This window comes from Gorilla gorilla, chromosome 10, assembly GCF_029281585.2.
Source record: "Gorilla gorilla gorilla isolate KB3781 chromosome 10, NHGRI_mGorGor1-v2.1_pri, whole genome shotgun sequence".
Taxonomy (NCBI): domain Eukaryota; kingdom Metazoa; phylum Chordata; class Mammalia; order Primates; family Hominidae; genus Gorilla; species Gorilla gorilla.
Genome location: NC_073234.2, coordinates 111,219,700 through 111,237,561, shown reverse-complemented (window position 1 = coordinate 111,237,561; position 17,862 = coordinate 111,219,700). Strand labels below are relative to the sequence as shown.

At 42.2% G+C, this 17,862-nt stretch overlaps 1 protein-coding gene, 1 long non-coding RNA gene and 1 other non-coding gene across 6 annotated transcripts in view; all 3 read left to right on the top strand.

Moving 5' to 3' along the window:
* Window positions 1-10,216, top strand: part of LOC134756580 (uncharacterized) — a 67,857-nt gene extending 57,641 nt beyond the window's left edge. For 2 of the 3 annotated variants that reach the window (XR_010129389.1, XR_010129387.1), the window contains exons 3-4: window positions 6,344-6,543; window positions 9,923-10,216. This is a non-coding gene — a long non-coding RNA (uncharacterized lncRNA). Of the gene's footprint in view, window positions 1-6,343; window positions 6,544-9,919 lie in introns of all 3 variants that reach the window. The other variant, XR_010129388.1, reaches the window with a different exon arrangement.
* Window positions 9,378-9,484, top strand: LOC115930401 (U6 spliceosomal RNA). The gene has a single exon (XR_004067026.1). It is a non-coding gene; the product is annotated as a U6 spliceosomal RNA (small nuclear RNA).
* Window positions 10,217-11,182: 966 nt separating the features above from the next.
* Window positions 11,183-17,862, top strand: part of NTN4 (netrin 4) — a 133,039-nt gene continuing 126,359 nt past the window's right edge. The window contains exons 1-2 of one of the 2 annotated variants that reach the window (XM_004053698.5): window positions 11,183-11,766; window positions 14,547-15,076. In XM_004053698.5, the coding sequence (XP_004053746.4) occupies window positions 11,712-11,766; window positions 14,547-15,076 (585 nt within the window). In that variant the 5' untranslated portion in view covers window positions 11,183-11,711. Of the gene's footprint in view, window positions 11,767-12,074; window positions 12,236-14,546; window positions 15,077-17,862 lie in introns of those variants that run through there. The other variant, XM_019039356.4, reaches the window with a different exon arrangement.

The following is a 17,862-nucleotide window of genomic DNA, read 5'->3' as shown; positions in this document are numbered from 1 at the left end:
TAAAAGTACAACTTATCAAAATTCACAGGACACAGCAAAAGCAGTGCTTAGAGGGAAATTTGTAGCATTAAACGCATATATTAGAAATGGAGAAAGGTCTAACTTCCTTAGGAAACTGGAAATTCCATCTTAGATAATTAGTAAAAAGGGTGAAATAAAGCTGATTAGCAAGCAAAGAAAAAAATTCAATTTTACATATAATCTAATAAAAGAAATACTAATACAAATATCACTTTTCACATACTAAATTGGAAAATTTATACTTTTAAAGTATAATATTCAGTGCTGGTATGGGTGAGGTGAAATAGGCACCATACATTAGTGATATTTGTACAGATGGATGCAGCATTTTTGGAGAGAAATTTGACAATGTGGCCTAAATGTAACTTTTCTTTGACCTGATATTTTCATTTTAATGATGATAAGAAAATAAAAATTAAAAAAAACTCAACCAAATGTTTAATTAACAGAGATAGCTATAAAACTATTATGAATAATAGCAAAAATCTGAAAATAACACAAAAGTATAATAAGGTAGATCCACTCACTGGAACAGTGTATGGCCATGAAAACTGATGTTTGTGTAGAATTTCTAATAACTTAATAATAAGTAAAGAAAGGCCGGGTGCAGTGGCTTATGTCTGTAATCCTAGCACTTTGGGAGGTCGAGGCAGGTGGATCACCTGAGGTCAGGAGTTTGAGATCAACCTGACCAACATGATGAAACCCCATCTCTACTAAAAATACAAAAAATTAGCCGGGCATCATGCAGACACCTGTAATCCTAGCTACTCATGAGCCTGAGGCAGGAGAATCACTTGAACCTGGGAGGCGGAGGTTGCAGTGATCCGAGATCACATCACTGCACTCCAGCCTGGGCAGCAAATGCGAAACTCCATCTAAAAAAATTAAAAAAGTAAAGAAAACATGGAACAAAAATTGTATGGCTATATAGGCTAGATATAAGATTAGAAGGAGCCATACCAAAATGAAAGCTGGTTTTATTAACAGTAGAGGGTGTCCAGGTTCTTGGTGTCCTAAACAAAGAATTGGACAAAACATACAAAGAAAGCAAGGAAGGAATAAAGGGTTTTATTGAAAATGAAAGTACACTCCACAGTGTGGGAGTGGCCCTGAGCATAGAGGCTGAAAGGACCAGTTACAGAATTTTTGGGAGTTTAAATACCTAGAGGATTCCATTGGTTACTTCAGGTACACCCTATGTAAATGGAAAGGATGAAGTAAAGTTACAAAGTCATTTACAGCCTATGCCCTATGGAGATGATATTTCTTGTTATAGCTGAAGTGTGAGTCAGCCTTATGTTCCCTGCCTCCAGACCCTATTTTCCTGCCTCAGTTTCTTTGGAAGATGGGTTTGCCCTACCAACTGCTTTTCTATTATTTCCCAAAGACCCATGATGAACACAGTGGTTTCACTCATGGGCTTTGGAATCCAGTGGTTGGGTTACAGTCTCAGCTCTATTATTTACTAGTTGGGTGAGTCTCAGTTCTCATTTGTAATGCAAGGATGACAATTGACAGTCTCTCCCTAGGGTGACTAAGAGGTCTGAAGGTGATCTTGTATGTAGAGTGTTTAGCACAAGGCCTGCTGTATATTAAGTCCCCAATAAATGCTAGCTATTTGTTATTGGTTATAATGAGGAAAAAATTTCTATCAAAAGTAAGCACATTAGGGCCAAGTGCAGTAGCATATGCCTGTAATCCCAGCACTTTGGGAGGCCGAGACGGGCAGATCACCTGAGGTCAGGAGTTCAGGACCAGCCTGGCCAACATGGTGAAACCCCGTGTCTACTAAAAATACAAAAAAAATTAGCCGGATGTGGTGGTGCATGCCTGTAATCCCAGCTACTCAAGAGGCTGAGGCAGGAGAATCACTTGAACCTGGAAGGCAGAGGCTGCAGTGAGTCAAGATGGTGTCACCACACTCCAGCCTGGGTAACAGAGCAAGACTCCATCTCAAAATAAAAAAAAAAAAAGATAAGCACCTTAGGACAGGCTCACCCAGATTTGCACAGGGAAGTTTTCCTTTCTCTGTTGGACTCTATTGATGTATTTCTTTGAATGAGATGCATTTTCAAGATATTTATTTACTGATTGCAGGATATCTGGAGTTTACAAGTGGGGCACTTAAATGTCCTTTTGTATACCAAAAAACAGGACACACTGAGAAACAATAAGTATATTTGATTGTCTTTGTGTATTTAAAAGTGCTATATCCAAGACCGTACCAGTGAGACTGAGAAAGGAATTCAAAGCTACTGACTTTAGCTACTTATTACCTCAAGTCTGCAGGCTGTGATTTTTTAAATTTCAGAGTAAGAGATAATAATCTGTACCTCCTTCACCCTTCCTATAGGGTCATTAGTAGACTGGGAACTCCCCTGCCACTTCAGGATTCTTTTCAATGTAAAATTTAATATTATTTTGAAAGTGTTACTATAGCTTTAAAGGATTTCATTACCAAAGAAAGAATTCTGTTCATGATAGAAATATCATGCATTTTAAGAAGAATTCATCATTTTTTTAAAAAAAAAGATTCTTTTTTCTCTGTTTGCGATAAATATTGTATTCATTCAAACATTTCTGAAGGAGGACAGATAGTGGGGAAATGATGTACTTTTTCTTTACGATGAAGGAATCTTCAATAGTTATGTTAGAGAGACTACATGCATAAAAAAGTGCTTGGGCTTCAGAGCAATTAATATTTTTGTATTAATTTGGCTTTAAAGTTTTAATTCCTTAAATTTAGTGAGGAATATTTCTGTGAGTAAATAGCATTTATAAGTAGAGAAGGTCTAAGGTAGAACATTTGAGATGTTATTTTGTAGAGTGCAGAAACCTAAATGGACTTACATTTATTGTAACCTTGAGTGGCTACGGCTAATTGGCTTAAAATTCTTCTTCTTCTTCTTCTTCTTCTTCTTCTTCTTCTTCTTCTTCTTCTTCTTCTTCTTCTTCTTCTTCTTCTTCTTCTTCTTCTTCTCTTCTTCTTCTTCTTCTTCTTCTTCTTCTTCTTCTTCTTCTTCTTCTTCTTCTTCTTCTTCTTCTTTCTTCTTCTTCTTCTCTTCTTCTTCTTCTCCTTCTCCTTCTCCTTCTCCTTCTCCTTCTCCTTCTCCTTCTCCTTCTTCTTTCTTCTTTCTTCTTTCTTCTTCTTCTTCGTTTCACTCTTGTTGCCCAGGCTGGAGTGCAATGGCATGATCTTGGCTCACTGCAATCTCTGCCTCCTGGGTTCAAGCAATTCTCCTGCCTCAGCCTCCAGAGTAGCTGGGACTACAGGTGCCCGCCACCACACCTGGCTAATTTTTTGTATTTTTAGTAGAGACGGGGTTTCACCATGTTGGCCAGGCAGGTCTCAAACTCCTGACGTCATGTAATCCACCCACCTCGGCCTCCCAAACCAATTTGCTTAAAATTCATTTACAGGTTTTCAAAATGTATTAACATCCTGAAACCATTAATTTGAGCTCTGAGATGGTACAGTTTTAATACTGCTTAATGAAGTTTTTCTAATGTTTCTGATAACTGAATGCCTCTTCTATGATGAGGTCAATTATACTGAATTTAGGGTTGAAGCAGATTGTGTCATAGATTTACCCTCTAAATTGCATTGTAATCTTGTAAGGCACAATTGTAATAAAAATATTCAGAAAGGCACTTGTGTTTGAAATTGCAGCACAGGTTTGGGATCGGAAAGTGTCCAGGGTAATTAGGACCTATAGGTAAAACCAAACCAGAAGCATATCTAGCTTAATTACCATCTTGAACATATTCTACTATATTACCTATCTTGAAATCCCACCTATGGACAAAGGATGTTTTTAATCAAATTGCTGCTTCAGTAGATTGTGAGCTTTTTTAAGCTTGATTTTCTAATACTTCGACAATAGTACTTTCTTTGAGCTAGACAAATTGAGTAGATTCTTTGTACTCTCAATTGCTTGCATAAGAGTACTAGGCAAAGAAAAGGCTAAATTTGCAAACCCAGCTTAGTCACCAAACCTAACTAGCTGTATAACCTTGACTAGTCTGGGGCCTGTGAAATAAAAAGTTTTAAATGGACCTCAGTTTTCTCGTGTCAGAAAAGGTTGGACTAATAACTTCCAAGGTCTTTTCCTATGCTAAGGTTTTATCAGGATAATTATGAATTAGGTAAAATTATAAATTTTATTGTCTGACTGTTCCACTAAGCTTTAAAGCCAGTTTAACCATCTGCTGGACATGACTGGTCTGCCATCCTCACAAAGTCAACCCGTTCCAAATGGAATCAGTCACCTCCCAAACCAACTGCATTTCCTGATTTTCCTATTTCTGCAAAAGAGATTATTATTTTTTCAACTAACCAGATTCAGATCCCCCAATCCAAGTCACTTTTTTGTCCCCCCTCATCCACCCCCCACCCACTCCTCACCATGGTGTTCAAGTGATTCTCCTGCCTTAGCCTCCCGAGTAGCTGGAATTACAGGCATGCACCACCACACCTGCCTAATTTTTGTATTTTTAGTAGAAACGGGGTTTCACCATGTTGACCAAGCTGGTTTCGAATTCCTGACCTCAAGTGACCTGCCTGCCTCAGCCTCCCAAAGTGCAGGAATTACAAGTGTGAGCCACCGCACTGGCCCAAGTCATTTTTAATTTCTTCCCAGTCTTCGGCCAATCCCATGGTCAGTTACAAAGTTCTATCAATTTCTTTTTGGTTCTTCTTCAATTCCCCCCAACCCTTGTCCATTATCCCTATCCTCATCTTGGTGTAGATCCAGGTATTCTCATAAAGTAGCCCTTAGCTCACCTTCCAAGTCTTCTTTTCCTAATCTATTATATGTCATTTCTAAATTATGACTCGGAGAACCTCCCAACTCAAAGCAGCTTGACTTGCCAAAGCCTTTATTTGTTTGTCCCTCCTCTACTTTTTCTTCCCCATTCCACGAATCCCTATGAATCTCCTTCTCCTAATAGACTCCACTCATTCTCTCAGAGGCACTCTGTTTATTCACACTGGAGCACTTAGGCGACCACCACTGGCATATTCATCCACACCTACACAATTGTTAGTGCCCAGGTTCAGTCCACATCCTCCATGTGGTTTTTTTTAACTTCCTCAGCCCACAAAGTTTCACCTGTGCTAATAGCCTACTTTATATGCCACTCTTGAGGCACTGCCAGGCACTGCTTTATCATATCCTGCCTTAAGTTGTTATATTTTGTAGAATAAAAAATGGAATTATAACAATCCTATGGTATTGCTGAAAGTATAGAGGCCAGAGGAACAGTCATCTCTAATATTTTGATGTATTTCTTTCCAGACCTTTTTCATATGTATGTTTTCTGTTGTTATAATGAAAGTGGCCGGGCACTGTGACTCATGCCTGTAATCCCATTACTTTAGGAGGCCAAGGCGGGTGGATTGCTTGAGCCCAGGAGTTCAAGACCAGCCTGTGCAACATGGCAAAACCCCATCTCTAAACGAACAAACAAAAAAATTAGCTGGGCATGGTGGTGTGTACTTTTAGACCCTGCCACTTGGAAGACTTGAAGCAGGAGGATCATCTGAGCCCAGAGGTCGAGGTTGCGGTGAGCTGAGATTGCACCACTGCATTCCAGCCTGGGCAATAGAGTGAGACCTGTTTGAAAACAAAACAAAAACCAAAAACAATAATGAAAGCATATATACAATTTTGCTTTTAATTTTTTTCACCCAATATATGAGAAAAAAAAGTATAACTGAGAATAATAAAGTGATACAGGGGGTGCCATGAGAGGACAGAGGGGAAACTAACCCTGTTGGAAGAGGAGCCTAAGAAGGAAAGGTGTCATAGCAGCTATTGTCAGAACTGAATTTCCAAGGACCTGCCAGAGGTAGCCAGAAGGAGGAGAGGGTGTGCAGAAGCGAGAGGCATGAAGCAGTATTGTCCATCTTGAAGACTGCAGGTTGTTCACTGTGAGTGGCAAGGAACTGGGACATTATAGGTTTGGGTGCCAAGCCAAGCAACATGCATTTTATGTGCCAATGATGAGAAGCCACTGAATATGTTAATAGGTGCTTGGGCCAAACACATCAGTGAAATTGCTAACTTTGGATGACATATACTGCTCCTGTAGTTGTCTACTTGATATCCAACCTCCGCTTCTTTCCAGTAGAATCCTTATTTATGTTAAGGGTGTCAATGTGCCCAGTTAAAATGCTTAGCTCTCCAGACTTCCTCATGGTCTGAAGAGGCCATGTAACCCAGTTCTAGACAATTAGATATAAGCAGATGGGTGAGGTTACTGGGAAAGTGTTTTAAGGCCAGCTGGCATGTATCTTTTACCCTTTTCTCTTTTCTAGAATAAAAACACGCGTCCTGGAGGCAGAAAAACCATCTTGTGCCCATGAGGGAGAACACCAAACAAATCTGGATGACTTCCTTGAGTAGCTGCATTTATATAGGACTGTCAACTCCTGACTTCTTGTCCTGTAACAAAAATCAATTTCAATTTGGTTAAGCTACTGAGTTGGATTTTCATCAATTTCAGAAATAGCAATAGGTACAGAAAGTTTTAGCTAAGAGCCATTTAGAGGGAAAAATATTTAAAATGTGTGTAAATATAATGCTGTCAATGGTAGCTATATCTGTAATAACAACACAACTGTTCTTGGTTTTTGTTTTTGTTTTTTTTTTAAATTTCTTGCCCTCATATAATTAATTTCAACATGAGAGAGCATGCGTGCTTTTTTTTTTTTTTTTTTTTTTTAGAAAAGTATGGCTACCTTCCTGGAAGAGCACATGTATTTTCAAAGGCTCTCAATCCGTTCCTAGGAATGAGCAGCTGAAGCCAGGAAGCACATGAAATAAGAAAGAGTGCCCATGGCAGGAGGCTTAAGTTAAAGCTTAAGGAAATTCCCAAGATGATGTTTTTAAAGGGCATTCAAAGGGCACGTCCAGGTAGAAAACAAAATCTAGGATTATTTTAATGAAAACAATTCTCCATTTTATCTTCTCCCAGTAGTCTTCTAGTTCAAAGAGAGAGAAGATTGTATTCATGGAAAATTGATGGATAAGCAATGATTTTTTTTTTAATCTGAAAACCCAGGTCCTATCTTCAGTGTGTATTTATTGTATGATCTAAGTTTGGCACTTACATCTTTCATCCCACTTTCTCTTTGTATAAATGGGCACAACTATTCCTGTTCCCTCCCACACATTGATGCTGTGAGGATAAATAAGATCATGTTTATACTTCCATGGAGAAAAAACACTAGGTATACTAAAAATATCACTATTTTCAGAGTCTTTCTTTTTCTTGGAAATGTATAATAATGCTAGTTGCAAATGGTATTGTTGAAGAGTCAAATTTTCCATAAAAGTGATCACCTTTTCAGAAAATAGGTGATTAGTCCTTTGAAAACTAAAAGTTTCTTTTAAAATTTGTAACCATTTTTCAAACTTAGCAGCTTAAATTTGTTGATTTATTCTTCAAATTCATGTTTATTGAATGCTTACTACATGCAATGTATTTTAATGGAAATATTTCCCTCTGGTAAAACAAAATATATTTTACCTTTTATTGATGACTCTGTAAGATACCAATATATGAAAAAAGGATTTTAGCTGACTTCAAATATACCAGCCAACATCACATTAGGTTACAGAAATATAAGCCATAGAGCTAAGTTAAGGAAAATGTTAGTTCTATTCTATGTTGATCAGACAAACCTGGAGTTGAGTTCTACATGCACAGTGTAAGACAAGCTGGAGTATATCTGAAAAGAGGTGATTAACATGGTGAAAAGTGTGGGAATCCTGTCATATGGGTGTTTAAACTAAAAGGAGAGTTAAGATGAAAATTATTAAAACTTTACTTTAAATCATTGAATACCTACCAGAAGAGAAATTGGACTTATTCTGTGTGGTTGCAGATGACTAAACTATAAACACAGAATTTTAAGAAGAGAAACATCCCGCTTAAATAGAACAGTGCCAAAAATGAGCAGAATTGCCTTTGAGGCTTTTGTTTATGGAGATTTTTAGAACAGAAACTGGATGACCTTTGGACAGAGGCTTTGTGGAAAGGGGTTTTGATGGAGTGAGAAGTTGGGCTCAGGGGTCCCTCCTGATTCTGAATGTCTTATGCTCCACTAGGAACCTCACTTACTCTACTAAGTTACAGGAGAGTGATGCCTTTATAGCTTTTTGGTGCTTTGTTTCTGCACTAGAAGGCCTCAGACTGCTGTGGATGTTTTGGTTTTGTTTTTGTACTTATGGCTGCTTTTTAGAGTTTTCCCATCTTTCTCATTACTAGATTGCCTCAGCTTATCCCCTGTCTTTAATAACATCCTGCTCCATTCTAATCTGTTACTTCTAATAGGCTGTGATCTAGAAAGATGTCATAACCAAACTTAATAAAAATACATGAATGATTTAAGTGAGGTCCTGAAGGGCTCTCCTGTGAGTAAAGTCTTTGGTGCACAGAGTTTTGCCATTTATTTTATTTTATTTATTTTGAGACAAGGTCTCACTCTGTTGCCCAGGCTGGAGTACAGTGGTGCCAACACAGCTCACTGCAGCCTCGACCTCCCAGGCTCAAGCTATCCTCCCACCTCAGCCTCCCAAGTAGCTGGGACCAGAGGCATATGCCACCACGCCTGGCTATGCCATTTATTTTACTTTTTAAAGACCCTTTTAACTTCCTTTCAAGTTCTCAGGAATATTCTAGATTTAACTTATCAATTTTGTGGTTTCTGGGAATTGTTATTGAAATTCTGTAAGTTTGCTAAGCTTCCTACTAATTCATAAAATTACAAAATATTCTGAATCCATGACTGATGTTTTCAAAAACAAAATCATAGGCAATAATATACTTATCCAAGATTTTTCTTATGTAGGTAACCTTTTCTTGGATAGCTTCTTCAAAATGAAAATATCCTTTGTAACTAAACTGGACTATATAAGCAAATGATGTTTATTAGAATGCTGACTACTTTTCTCTCCTGAGCTTTTCATATAGATAGTATTGGTGTCGAATGTGCAGATTCCTTTTGAATATGAGAAATCATTCTGATATAACTGGTTTTCTCCTTAGTCCTTAGTCTCCTTAGCCCCTTAGTATATAACAATAGTTTTAACACAACTCAGTCAAAAACATGTAATGAACACTTATTATAGGTGTTCTTGGCTAAGAATAAGGAAGAATATCAGAAAAACATAGTAATGTTTTGTATAAACTGAATATTAAGGACTGTTCTACCATTAGAGAGCTTTCTGTCTTGTTAAAGGAAATAAGAGCCAGTTATTCAGCAATCAAAGAAATATATTATCAATGCAGGATTCATGCAGACAGTAAATGGCTTTGAAATTTGTAATGAGATATGGAGTAGTTCTGTGATTGCTTTGGCAGCACATATGCTAAAATTGGAACAATACAGAGAAGATTAGCATGGCCTCTGCATGAGAATGGCATACAAATTTGTGAAGCATTCTATATTTTTAGCAATATATTGTATTCTTGAAAAATGCTAAGACAGTGAGTGTAAAGTGTTCTTAAATGTATGTTAATATGCAAAAATGCATATGTTCATTGGCTAGATTTAGTCATTCCACACTGTATACATATTTCAAAACATCAAGTTGTACATGATAAATACATACAAGTTTATTTGTTAATTAAAAAACAGAAATGGATTAGTTCTGCCTAAATATACTAGACTCAGAAGTTAATAATAAATGTGCATCCACCCCTTTGTTTAATTTGCCTTGGCTATTAAGTTAACATTTATGCTAAGAACCTTTGGCTGTTATAGTTTCCTATCATTTATTTGGTAAAAAGATTAATTGGAGAGGTGTTTCAATGGCTCCATTAGGAGATATGAAGAAAGCCCCACCATTGCCAGTATATGAGAACTCAAAGCGTTTATTTTCTAAAGCAGGTGATGCTACATGAATTGCTGTCCACACCTTCTGCTACTTTCCTCTGTTGGCCAGAAGAATAATTTTAATGTCGCCCAAATGGATTATGCTGACCTCAACCCAGATCCCCCTGGGAGATATAAACTTCGTATATGTTCTTGGCTGGGTCATTGTGAATAATATCTCCATGTATCCCAAAGCTCTGAATTATCCTCATCTGTAACAGACACAACGACTAAATGGTATCTGGAACGTAGGTAATTTTCTGGAAAATATTCAAAGGAACAAAATGAACACTGCAATACAAAATTGCTGTCGACTTAACTTTTGCCAGTTTCCCTGGATGTGTAAGTAGAATTATACTTTCACAGAACTTGCAAAAATCTCAGACTCGGCTGCTATTTAATCTCTTTCCAGAAGCACCAGCCCTGAGCAATCCTATCTGCAATTAGCTGCGTGTGGTTGCTACTAAATTGCTCCCCATAAGTTAGTTCCTAACACTGTTCCACAGCACGGCATACTCTATAAAGGGAGAACGCTTGGAAGGACCGAAGAGTTCCCTTTGGCGTGCCCCTGCCCTGCCTCTGGACAACGATGTTCTTACACTGCCGACTAGCTAATCCTGTGACCCTTTTCTTTCAGCACCTTGAGTTTGAGTTAGGCAATACCTCTTACACCAAAGTGGGCACACCTTCGGATCATGTAGGCAGCGATTGTTTAGCCGAGACATCCCCCTACCCCCACAAAAGGCAGCAGAGAAGCGGCGAACGCCGCTTAGCAGTTGGCTCGCTCTCAGTGCGGGTGACCCGGGGCTGGGTTGGGGTGTTCCGTCCCCGGGTCGTGGGGCTCCCCGAGAGGGGGTGGCTGGAGGAGGAGGGAGGGCTTGTTTCGCTGGGGGATGTGGGAAGTAGGCGCTAGCCTGTTTCGCGGTTTTTTAAGCCCCTTGGCATGCCCTGACCTGATCTAGAGGGAGTCTACTGCTCTTAGGAATGTTCCGGGAGAAGGTGGGAGATTGCTTCCCAGGGGAGGCCTGTGGGTGCTGCAGGGCACCAGGAGGGTCACTAGGGAGATGCAGGGCGCGGGCCAGGAGGGGCGCCAGGGCAGCCGGGGGCCAGGCTGAGGCGACCGGGACCAGCGGGCAGCCGGGCGTCGGGGGCGTCGGTCGGGGCGCGGGGGACCCCCCCCCCCCCCCAGGGCGGCAGCGGCAGCGGCGATCCGATCCCGCGGGCTGCGCCGCCCGGGCTGTCAAGCGCGGGGGGCGGGCGGGAGGAAGGGGTGGAGGTGCGAGGGGAGGAGGGCTGGCACCGGAGCGCCGCGGCGTCGGTGCAATAAAAATGCATCGCATGGAACTGCCCGTGGAGAAGGACGGGACGGAGCCGGGGCAGCCAGAAGAGGTGGGAAAAGCGGAGGAGGACGCCCAGGAGGAGGCGGCGGCGGCCGGGAAGTGAAAGGTCTCGCAAAGTTCAGCGGCGGCTGCGGGCGCCGAGCCCCGGGCTAGCGGCAGACGAGCCCGCAGGGCCGCTCCGCGGGGCAGCGCAGCCAGGCCGGCTATGGTCCCGGGGCTCCCGCCGCCCCCCAGGTGCCCGGGACCCGCCAGGCCGGTGCGCGAGGGTCACCCCACCTCCCCGCGCGGTCCCGGCCCCTGGCTCCCAGCTGCCGGCGATCGCTGACCGAGCCCGGCGCCCCAGGAGAAGGAAGAAACCAGGGCCCCGGTCCCTCCCGAGGACGGCGGCGCTTCATCCCGCAGCCCAGAGGTCTCGGCTCCCTCCGGCACCCGCCCGGCCCGGCTGCTCCCGGCTCCTCCCGGCCATGGGGAGCTGCGCGCGGCTGCTGCTGCTCTGGGGCTGCACGGTGGTGGCCGCAGGTGGGTGGTGACGCGGCGGGGCCCCCACCCCTTCCCTCGCTGCTTCTCTAACCCATCTCGGGACTCGGGGGTGCAGGGGAGCCAGGGCTGCGAGCGCAGAGCGCTGCTCCCGAGGGTGAAATGAGTGGCCATGTTCCGCCTCCTTTCCCCGGGGCTCCGCAGTTTCAAATACTATTGATTTATTTTTACAACTGGGATACACATGCTCTTGGATAACCAGCTATCCTGGGTGTGCCCTGCCGGGGATACTGCGACCGGGGTTTCTTTCTTGGTTTGGCTTGTTAAAAAACTGCTTTTCCACTTGGTGAGGGAACAAAGGACCCAGCTCGCCATCCCCCGGCACTTCATGGCCTAAGGAATGATGAGGAGGGGTGGCCCAGCGACCCTGGGCGCGCGTGGGCCGGGGCCGGTCTCTGGTGGAAGCCGATCGCTGGCGTCCCTGACCTGGTGCTGGGTACTAGAGAACCAGGTAAGGACACCTGGGGCAGGGCTGAGCGCCCTCTCCCCGGAGCAGTGACTGGAACGCAGTGGGACTCCTAGCTTGGACGATAGGTGGTGATCACCCTGGGCTTGCATTGAGCTGGCTGGCCGCCCCTGGGGAATTGGTACCCTGGCAGAGACTCTGCGGGAGGTCGGAGGCGGGTCTGCTCCCTGGCTCGGTAACTGGACAACCGGCGGAGGCGTCGGCAGATGCCCTCTCCCTCCCACTCCCATCCTGGCTTTCTTGGGCTGCCCTAGGCCACCGGCTCCTGGCTCGTGGTTTCTGTATTCGGGAGCCCCTTCTGCTCCTCTCCCTCCCTCTTGCGGGTCACCTGGTTTCCAGTTAGGCGTAAGCGCAGCCCTGTAGGTGAGGGGGAGAGATGTGAGGGATTCTGCAGACATCCAGTCTCTCGTGCGGATCTCGACTGCTTCAGAAAGGGGCGCCTGGGCTAGAGGGACGCGCTGGTGGCTACAGAACATTGTCGCACGCATCTCCTCCCTTGGGCTTCCACTCTTCCCTGAGGGCCGCTGGCACCCAGCAAAATCCAGGCTTTCCAGTCTGCATCCCAAACCAGTCCAAGTCACAGGAGCATCCTTAGTATCATCGAATAGTCCCTTGAGTGACTCCAAGTATTTTGCCCCACGGATTCTTTATCTCGCTCAAATCTTTTCTGGACTTAGGAGTTTAGGGGCATTTAAAATTATTGGATATTTTTCCCAGGGACCTATTAAAGGCCTAAGATTTTACTTTAATTCTTGCACTCTTAAAAGATGAGCTTTAAAAAAAACCTTTTCCTTCTCAAACCATATTATGGCAAAAACATGCAAGCCATTGAAAGGTTGTAAATAAACATCACAAGGCAAGTGTTTCAAGTCAAAAATACTTGTACAGGCAGTATATGATTTTCCTTGAAATTTTTTACAGGTGAGTCATAGCACACTGTGTGTTTGTGTGCTTCTGGCCACAAGCAACTGTTGCCCCAGCTAATGAGAAAAGTGGCAAACAGAACCCAGGCATAATGCACACTTTAATTTGACATTTAAAAAATAATGCCTAAGGAAGCCCTTTAGTTGCAAGGCTTCGTGGGGTTGGCCATTGTCAGTATGTGAAATGTCTCTGTTGCAGCCTAAGCTGTCATTTGGCCTCCTCCAATCCTTACTATGACAACAGTTCAGAGGTACTGCTTCTTAAGCAGCAGAAACATTCAATTAGCCAGAATTTAAGGGTTGATTTCCTTTTCCCTCTTTCCCCCTCTGTTTTAACCTTTAAAATAGATGATTTTTGCTTAAGGTATTCACAATTAAAATGACAAACGCAAATCAAAGGATTATAGTATGTACTCAGAATGTTAATAAGTGGATAATGTTTATCATTTTAAGTCATTTTAAAACATTAAAGTCTGTTGGACCTTTGGGAGGAAAAGTGTGTTTTTTAAAGAAGGTGTTGTAGTTCACAGATAATATTTAAAGGTGCTGTTAGTGGCTGCCAGACTGTAGACACTCTCCTGTTAAGCAAACAGTTAACTACTCTATAACCTGTCACAGGTAGAAACCTTGAAGAGACAGCATGTAAAATAAGCGTTTCTGCCATTTGGCAGTTCAGAGAGTTTTTTTCTTAATTATGTTTACGTAATGTTAGAAACTGATAGTGCACATCTGAACTCCAAAGGTCTCTAGCTTTGCCTCCCTCTAAATGAGGACCCATTGTATATTTATTAAATATCTCATATTGCTTTTCCTAGGGAATTTATCCCTTCCCTGGCTTAAAAATATAAAGAAAATAGAATTCCACATTTCCTTCTAAATACATTCTCATAATAAACATGTTAAGTCATGTGAAGGACTCACATTAAATTTGAAAGACTTAGGTGGTCTTAAAAACATTATGGTTTTTCAATAGTCATGACTTCGAAAACACATCAATGTATTTGAAATACAGAAAACATTTATAAGGCAAAGTACTTGAAAAGTTTTAGGCCAATAATCTTCACCCTGGTGGTTCTATTTTCCCTCCTCTTGCCCTCTGCGTAAAGTGTTTGTTTCTGTGATGTGAATTTTACATCTGAACATAAAAAGCAAATACACACACACGCCCACACACACGCATACACGAATGCATTGTGAATGCAGAACAGTGTTCATGCTCAAACATGAACATGGTGGAGCATGGTAGAATTTGCCATTTATCGAAAGTCTCAAGCGCTTTTGGGGAGATCCTTGACTGTTGTCGATGGACTAGGTGGCCAAAAGAGCTTCCCAGATGGGTTTGTCTTGCATCATGCATGCTTTCCCTTTCTTAGGACTGAGTGGAGTAGCTGGAGTGAGTTCCCGCTGTGAAAAAGCCTGCAACCCTCGGATGGGAAATTTGGCTTTGGGGCGAAAACTCTGGGCAGACACCACCTGCGGTCAGAATGCTACCGAACTGTACTGCTTCTACAGTGAGAACACGGATCTGACTTGTCGGCAGCCCAAATGTGACAAGTGCAATGCTGCCCATCCTCACCTGGCTCACCTGCCATCTGCCATGGCAGACTCATCCTTCCGGTTTCCTCGCACATGGTGGCAGTCTGCGGAGGATGTGCACAGAGAAAAGATCCAGTTAGACCTGGAAGCTGAATTCTACTTCACTCACCTAATTGTGATGTTCAAGTCCCCCAGGCCTGCTGCCATGGTGCTGGACCGCTCCCAGGACTTTGGGAAAACATGGAAGCCTTATAAGTACTTTGCGACTAACTGCTCCGCTACATTTGGCCTGGAAGATGATGTTGTCAAGAAGGGCGCTATTTGTACTTCTAAATACTCCAGTCCTTTTCCATGCACTGGAGGAGAGGTAAGGGCACCTGTTTAACTCTACACTGTAAGTAAGATAGAAAAATGTTACCAGCCCGCATTTTTTTTAAAGCATGAAGCTATACTTGTAGCAACATGAATGAAATTAGAATTTTTCATGAGATTTATTTGTCATAAATTATTTCTTACCCTTACATATGAATGTGTAGTCATTTTCAAGCAGATTGCCCACTGGCTGGGTTTAAGTCAGTATTCTAAGATTCAAATTTTTCACATATAAAAAAAGAGCAGACACAAATCATCACTCTAGAGGCTCCTCATTGCTTCAGTTCTCGGGACTACTTACTGTGCTTCTGAACGGGGAAGAGTTACTGAGACAGTCTGTTCCTGGAGCCCACACGGGTATCTTCCTGATACTGTTAATATAAATAGGAAGTAAATAAAAACAAAGCCAAGAAAGAAAAAAAATCTGTTTGACAGAAGGATACTTTTGTATGACAGTAGCAAACAAATGAAAGTAGTTTCTTTTAACATACAAAGGTTCTTCTGGGCTCACAGACACACGAATTTCAGCTTAGGCCATCTTAAACTCATTCTGCAAAACAGCCTCCTTAGCTACTGATCCAATTTCTATGTGGAATGTTTTCTCTTTAATATTCCTTTCTCCTAAGGGAGAAACAGGTCTCTTTTTAGCTCTTCTTAACTTATGTGGCAATACCTTGAAAGGCTCCCCCCAACCCTCAGGTGTATGAGAACAGAGAAAACTGAATAAAAGCAGATTAAGAGAATATAATACTTCAATAAGTAGATGAAGAAATACTGATTCAGGAAAAAGAGAGGAGAGTATAATCATTCTAATTCTGGTCCATGTCATGAATATACAGACTAGATAAGTGGCTTTCAACTAGGGGTGATTTTTGGCTCCTCTTCCCTGGGGACATTGGGACACTTGGAAATATCTGGAGACATTTTTGTTAGGGGGAGGAACACCACTGGCATCTAGTGGGTGGAGGCCAGGGATGATGCTAAACCTCAGACGATGCACAAAATAGCGTTCCCCACCCCATCCCCAACCAAAAATTATCTAGCTCAAAATGTCAGTGTACCAAGGTTGAGACAGCCTGGACTATTAGGCATATATCCAATACATGGATCACAATGGCTACAGAAACTAGGATAAGCACTCTTCTAGCATCCTTTATATAACTATTCTCAGACTTCCCAGGTAGTTGTGTATAATCAGCATGTATTGACCCCCTCAGGCACTGTATTCAACGCTACTAATTCTGCTTTTGGTGTGGTATGGGGAGGTGCTTGCCAGGGGCCTGATGAAAAGGTTGGTTTGGAACCTCCTTTCCCCACTTCCATAGATACATGGAGACTTTTGCCATATCATTCAGCCGCTTCTTCTGTGTGCACCTTGAAGAGACCAGCAAGAATAGTGCTGCTGGCACCAGAACCAAGTAGGACATGGTGCAAGCAGCACACTGACTGTTTTCAATTCTTCTTCATGGTCCCCAAAGTTGGCTGAATATTGTAAGCCCATTTGCAACCTGTCATGATGGACATTTTTAAAGATACCAGGATAGGAAAGAGACAGATAAGTTAGTCTCATTGTTTTGTTATGTGGAGAACACTTTGTGCTGAAAACAAATGAATGGCTTGAACTCTCAAAGTGCTTTGGAATTGATCCTCAGGCTCATATCGGCTCCTTACATCTCAGTGCTACTGGGCCTTGTGTATCTATGAAGTTGAAAAAATACAGTTTTAGTAACCAGATGGCAGGCATGCTCATTTAGCAAATATCACATTGAATTTATTGCAAATTTATTGCCACAGTCCAGCAATTATTTAAAGATGACTATAGTAATCTCTACTGGGCCTTGTTTATCTATGAAATTGCAAAAATACAGTCTGAGTAACCAGATGGCAGGCATGCTCATTTAGCAAATATCACATTGAATTTATTGCAAATTTATTGCAACAGTCCAGCAATTATTTAGAGATGACTACAGTAACTTTGAACTAACCTATATGGAAATACAATCTTGTCTTTTTAAAAACCAACTATTTATTGTCATCAGTGTTTATATCAAATTCCAAGCAGATAGAGACTAACATTTATGTAAGTTATTTCAGTGTACAGATACCTTCTAAACCTAGTTCATAAGTGTTTTTAATTATAGTTGTTATTTTAGCAGACTTTTTTTTTTTTGAGACTGAGTCCCGCTCTGTCCCCCAGGCTGGAGTGCAGTGGCACAATCTTGGCTCACTGAAGCCTCCGCCTCCTAGATTCAAGCAATTCTCCTGCCTCAGCCTCCTGAGTAGCTGGGATTACAGGTGCACACCACCACATCCAGCTTTTTTTTGTATTTTTAGTAGACATGGGGTTTCACCATTTTGGCCAGGCTGGTCTTGAACTCCTGACCTAGTGATCCGCCCGCCTCGGCCTGCCAAAGTGCTGGGATTACAGGTGTGAGTCACTGTGCCCGGCCTCAGCAGACATATTTTAATGGTGAGAAAAGCATCAAGTGTGACCTAGTTCCCTCTAGAGCATTATTTGCAAGTGTAAAGTGTAAAGAAGTCATTATAGAATTTCTTCTTTACAGAGGACAGGTTTGGGAACTAATCTTTCTCTCCTGAGTTAAAGAATGGAGGAGTCTTTCTCTAACTCAAGGACTACAGGAAGCCTCCCCAGAAGTGATTATTGCCTTCCTCTCCGCTGTCATGTTAGAATATATATAAATCAGTGCAGTACTACAAATTTATTTTGCAGTTTCAACTCTGTGTCACCAATTTCCATCTTTGAAAATTGTGTGCTCAGAA